At 40.5% G+C, this 6,005-nt stretch overlaps 1 protein-coding gene across 1 annotated transcript; it reads left to right on the top strand.

Moving 5' to 3' along the window:
* Nucleotides 1-689: 689 nt before the first annotated feature.
* On the top strand, nucleotides 690-4,714 carry phlda1 (pleckstrin homology-like domain, family A, member 1). Its single transcript, XM_041977696.1, has 2 exons — nucleotides 690-1,702; nucleotides 2,735-4,714. The coding sequence occupies exon 1, from the start codon at nucleotides 1,211-1,213 to the stop codon at nucleotides 1,661-1,663; it is 453 nt and encodes a 150-aa protein (XP_041833630.1). The 5' UTR covers nucleotides 690-1,210; the 3' UTR covers nucleotides 1,664-1,702; nucleotides 2,735-4,714.
* The last annotated feature ends 1,291 nt before the right edge of the window (nucleotides 4,715-6,005 follow it).

Genomic DNA, 6,005 nt, shown 5'->3' with positions numbered 1-6,005 from the left:
GAATCTTTCTTTCCACACCATCACGTTGCTACTGTCTTGTCTGTTGCACCTGCTGACATAGTGAAAGACATTTGTATTTTGGTGTTGCAATTGCATATTAGCTGGATAAAAGTTTCAAACCTGCATCAACAAATTGGACAATGAATCGCATATGCCAGCAGAGGGCGCTGTGTTGCAGCCTTTGAAACACAGTTAAGACGTTCCTTGGAGAAGATGGTTTGCATTAGAAATGGAACATGACCACAAAATGACTCCAGCAGTTAAGGGAGGATTGGGAAGTGGTGTGGATTACAAGTGGTTAATACTATACACAAATGAAGACAGCTTAATTGTAAAATCATATATAGATCAAAATATAAATGATGTGTACACACTTTGTAATGACAATGAATTACTACATGAATTTTAGTTGGATTAAGCAGTTTATCAACTATTTTTAGATGAGTAAATCCCATCAAAATGAACCCTGGCTGCCCGTGTTTCTCACTTTCATGGTGGAATAATGCTGCTTAATGATGATACAAGGTGTAATGTCAGCCAATATAGATTTTAAAGGCCCAAGAGTGTTCCCAGAAATAGTAATTTTATCCATCTCCCCCCCTCAACTCTTGGTTTTCTTTAAAATAATTAAAAAGTATAAAAATGCACTGTAAACAAGTGACTGAAATAAAAACCTTAATCCCCTAAATTACAATATAGGGGCTCCTGACAGGAATGACTTCCTGTACATTTCTGTCTTGCAGGAACTTGAAGCCTTTGCCTGAACACACACCATTGTTTTCTCATTGTGTCTTTAGTTTTTAAAACAGTGATACAATCCACTTATTTTGGGTCATGTTGCTCTTTTTTCTTTTAAGAGATGAAAACCAGAGTTCATGTGTTATAACAGTTATGAACGATATGAAAAGTAGTTTATTGTAAAATATCAAAATATCATAAAGATACTGTTGTCATCGTCTCAGAGGGCTGGATACTACTCCGGGGGGCGGTGCGCCTCTCCAGACCCCTCCCGCCCCCAAACCCCCTTCACAAACTGTGACCAGCAACCAGACAGGCAGGCATCCTCTCTTCAGCCAGTATAACACAGCCTCGCTCCCAGCTGCATCCCATTCCTTCGCCGTCTCTGAGATAGACAGCCATCAATCAGCCATCCATCCGGCCGTCAAACGAAGCAGTAAGGAGGGTGGGAGTCCGAGGCGTGCAGGTGAACATGCTGGAAAACGGAAGAAAGGTGTTCAAGGAGGGTCTCCTGGAGAAGCGGAGCGACGGGCTGCTGCAGCTCTGGAAGAAGAAGCACTGTGTCCTGACCGAGGACGGCGTGCTGCTACTGCCGCCCAAGCAGCATGACCACCCGCAGCACCACCACAGCGGCGGGGACACGGGGAAAGTCAAGGAGCTGCACTTCGCCAACATGAAGACCGTGGATTGCGTGGAGCGGAAGGGCAAGTACGTCTACTTCACGGTGGTTATGACAGAGGGGAAGGAGATCGACTTCAGATGCCCGCAGGACGAGGGCTGGAACGCGGAGATCACCTTGCAGATGGTTCAGTATAAGAACCGACAGGCGATCCTGGCCGTCAAGTCCACCCGGCAGAAGCAGCAGCTGCTGGTGGTGCAGATGCCCGGACAGAAGACCGCCCGTAGCTCTCCGAACGTTGCGTGACCTGCGGCGTGCCCCGCGGACACTGGTGCGCCATTATCGGTAAGACACCAAGACAAATCGGGAGGGGGCTCCTCAGGTCTGGGGACCACCTGGGGATCCCCCTGCATTTTAAGGAGCCGATCTTTGCTTGTATCTCCTGGATATTTGTTCAAAGAGTGAGGACGTTTGGTTCCACTGTAGGGAAAAAGTCACCCTCCTCCGATCAAACTGCTCCTCTTTCAGGACATCAAATCGTACCCTGTGGATTAGTTTTGTCTTAAAGAAAAGTTTGGGAGCCCCTGCTGCTTTTGGCCTGTTTAGATGTCTCTCTGATGGAGCAGAAGTCCTCCCCAGGGAAAGGTGCTGGATTCAACCTGCATAGGCTTGGTACATCATACAACGAACGCGCATCTGTTCCCAAAACAAGACTTTGCGTGTTGGTATAGATTGCAATGATTTCCATTAATGCTGAATACGTTTATCTGCACAACGCTTTTAAAACGGAGGTACAAACGATTTAAGGAGATTTTAATTCGCCCACAAACTCATAGATAAAGATAAAGTGAAGAATATGCCAAAGATATCAAAATCCAGCTTAAAATCTCACGGGGTTTGCGTAAACGCCAAAGCCCAACCGGTAATTTCCTGATTGGTGCGCGCGCATAGGTTGACTTCCAAATTTGCACTATGATCTATGCTGTGGAGTCTCAGCTATACGAACCTCGTCCAGGGTGAGCGTGTGCAGCTTTTACACTCACCCCCCGAAGCTATGTTTAGAGAAATACGCTATTCCAGTCTCAGATTTCCATACACGTGGCCCCAGGAAGACGGCGGTTTGTTCTTAGTTTTAAATCTATATTGTAAAAGAGAGAAAAATTCTAAGAATTAGAAGGGAAAAGCTGCCCCTTTACGTATGGATATAAATAATTCTCAGGAGTCACATTTGGTTCAAGTCCTTCTTCTAAGCCCTTATAGTGACTTTAAATTTCTTCTGCATGAAATTAAAAAAATATTTTATTGATCCCAACAAGAATTATAATCCTCTGTGAGCCACAGTCAGTTTGCAGCCTATCTAACTGATTGTGTCCACAGGTGAATTGGACATTCAGCTGAGGAAGAATTTGAAACCTGGCTTTATCTCCTCTGCTGTCTGCTCATTCCACCATGCTCCATTCTCCAGAAGAACCCCTCTTCCATGTTCTGGGTTCCACAAGCCAGTGCTCGGCCTCTTTTCAGTACAGACTTATTTCATAAAAAGACTGATGGACTACAAGCATGTGAGAAAAAACTGTGTTCTGCCGTGCGATGGGTTTATCCCTTATTTATTAGATGTGTAAATATTTTCTATAAAAAATAATGTCCCATTGTTGATGAATGTTCAGTGTGGTTGTTGCTAGACTGGAACAAGAGTAAGTACTCGTTCTAAGGGTTATAGCCTACGACCTACCGTGGAAAGAAGTTGCATAATTGGTTGTTATAGGTTAGTTAAAGTAGTTCATTATTGATAAAAATGTGTCATTGCCTGTGATTTTACTTTTCAACTGAACCAAAGACTCTTTTCTTAGATATCTCTCCTTGTTCAGTGTTTCATCTCACTATACTAAAAACTATACAATATATGACCAGATACCTGCTTCACTCATACAAATTACATTTTATGTGCTTGTTTAGTTAATAGCCACCATGTATGTTGATGTTTCCATTGTGTCCATTAGTAATTTTTCTTTAATTTATTTGGCTGCATTTTTAAACTAAATATTTTTTGCTATCTTGTCTTAAATCTGAAAAAGACACAAGTACATTGCCCTCATTTTGTTTTAGTGAGTACAGAGAAGCTAAAACTAAGGTGCTTTAGAGACATTGCATGACGTTGCAGAATGATAACATAAACATCAAGTAAAACCAAAAACAAAGAGAAACTCCTACTTTGATATGTTAAAATGACTTAAAACTCATATAATGTACTCAGTGTGATGAATAGTTATGCTTCCAAACAGGATGCTATCAGTGCTTCTTAACGGTTTTGTAGGAGCTGTGTTGCAACCAAGCTAGGTAGCTAGCTTGGTCACTAAGGTGGAAGGCTCTGCACACTGTCACAGGCTATTTGTTGTAAATTGGCAGACTTGTTCACATCTGTGATGCTTTCTGTTGTCTGTGTGCATATTCAGTCTCTTACCAAATTGATCAGTAGCTTCTGTGATCTATTGCAGCTTTCAGACACTAGCAGCTAGCTAGGATCTAGCTAGCTAGTTTGCATCTAGCTGAAGTGTGGCCACTTCATTTTCACATGATGCAACTGCACTGTCTCATATCACTGGGTCCTTGGTTATGTGCAAGACCATAGCGCAACAATACATCCTACTCATTTCCCAAAATAGCCCTTTTGGGTTAAAATTCTTTTTTTTTTTCTTTCTGGCTTCTGCAATTTTGGGCTAATTATATGCTAATCTTTTTCTTTTTTCCTAAGATACCAGTCTTAAAGCTGTCTCACAGGAAATAAGAGTATAGTGGCAGTAATTCACTGACATGTCACTCCTGCTAACTTTGTGAAAAATCAGTCATGCCAATGACTGTCACATTACCACAGCTAGTCACTGTAGCAGCTCAGCCTCAGAGATATCTTAGAAATAAGATCACTAATCTGTTTTTATGGGTATAAGAGTGTTTCATGCTAAAATCGACACACTCAACAATTCTTTTGCAACAACATACAGAGCAACAGTCAGAAATTTGTCATGGTGGGAGGTAGTGTTGCGTCCAGAACACATTTTTATCTCTCTGTGGCTCAAGTTGTTTCCTGTTTCCTCTGAGTGTCTCCCACTGCTTGCCAGTGTATCATTGCCAAACCAACACATGCCTCTGTGTTGCTGTCATCTCCCACACAGGGTCATAGCTTCACCCTTTATCTAATGTGGTTGGTGTGATGCCTCTATGACATGCCTTCCTGTTTTCATCATTTCTCACACAATCATGGCTGTGCCCTTTGTAGCCACTGTCCAATTTCTTATGTCAATGTGAGATCTATTTTCATAACTTGAAATGATACATTCCATTAAAAAAATGTCAAAGTCAGCCTACTGTGTTATGTGGTTTCTCTTCCTCTCCTAAAGTAACAGATAAACGTCCGTGCCGTTCATTGGGGTCACTTAAATGACTTGTTAAAGTAGCTTACTCTCAGTCTCCAGGCTTTCGTTGCTTTACTGCTGCTGAACCTCTCACCCCGTGTTTCCTGGTCTAAATGTAGAAGACATGGAGAGAGTTGGGTTTCACTGCCAGTTGTTGCTGCTCAGAGAAACTGTCAGTGTGTAATGTCAAAAGCACACGTGGCTGGAGCCCTGCTGTTGTCTAAAGCCTGGCTAATTCAATTAAACTTGTGTGCATGACATCCTCTCTGACACATGAAGGACTCAGTGCTGCTTGAGAGGAATGCGGCTTAACATTAGAATCTGGGTTTACATTCACCTTCAGTTCCTGCTACTAAGCACTTGTTTTATGCACATTAGGAAACCCTGTAAATGACGGGATAATCATTGTCTATAATGGGTCTGCAATTTCAAATCAGACTATTTCTTATGGAGTGAGAACTCAGCTATTTTTAGCATTACACATTATATTAATGTTACTGTGATTAGTTGTAATCACATTAAGTAAAACATGACAACAACAAATCAGGCATTGCAATATATAACATTATTTCTGTTTTTACTTTTTATTTATTCAAAGTTTGCTTGCTAACTAGATAGAAAACAAACTTTTAGCCAATTAGCAAACATCTGAGTAGCTATAATGAGTGTGTTGGTTAGCTTGTTAGCATATTACCCTTTGGCTATGTTATTAATATTTAAACAAACAGCACAACTCCAGAGTCCTGATTTGAACTGACATTTTTTTTTTTTAATTAACAAAGGCTGTGTTATTTCTTCAAATTTGGGTCCACACCTTCCACGCCACATAACCCTGTCAATTGTGGCAAAATGTGCATTACGTTCATTAAAAAAAAAAAAAAACCCACAAAACTCTATGAAGGTTTAATGTTCAAAGAAACAAATCTGTTCTCTTATTAATTAACTGTAATGATTACTGTGATCTGGCACTTCATACATGTAAAAATAAACATAATAAATTGCAATCTTCCTGTAAATCAACTATTAAAAAAGTAAAATTTTACCCTGAGGAAGCAGACAAATAAACAAGTATGCAGAATTATATAATTTATAAAGGATGAGTACTTTCAATGAACTGTATTTAAAATTGCTTTATTTTGTACTTTACGTTTTGTATAATTTGCTAAATAATATCTACATAATGCTGATTCTAAAAGATATTATGACACAGAACTGCTAAAATACAATCCTCTTCAACT

This window comes from Melanotaenia boesemani, chromosome 23 (genome assembly GCF_017639745.1).
Source record: "Melanotaenia boesemani isolate fMelBoe1 chromosome 23, fMelBoe1.pri, whole genome shotgun sequence".
Classification (NCBI taxonomy): domain Eukaryota; kingdom Metazoa; phylum Chordata; class Actinopteri; order Atheriniformes; family Melanotaeniidae; genus Melanotaenia; species Melanotaenia boesemani.
Note: the sequence above shows the minus strand (reverse complement) of the source record. Positions and strands in the feature narration are given on the sequence as shown.

Bases quoted from the DNA above. Each gene is read 5' to 3' on its own strand.
- phlda1 (XM_041977696.1), top strand. From the start codon at position 1,211: ATGCTGGAAAACGGAAGAAAGGTGTTCAAGGAGGGTCTCCTGGAGAAG.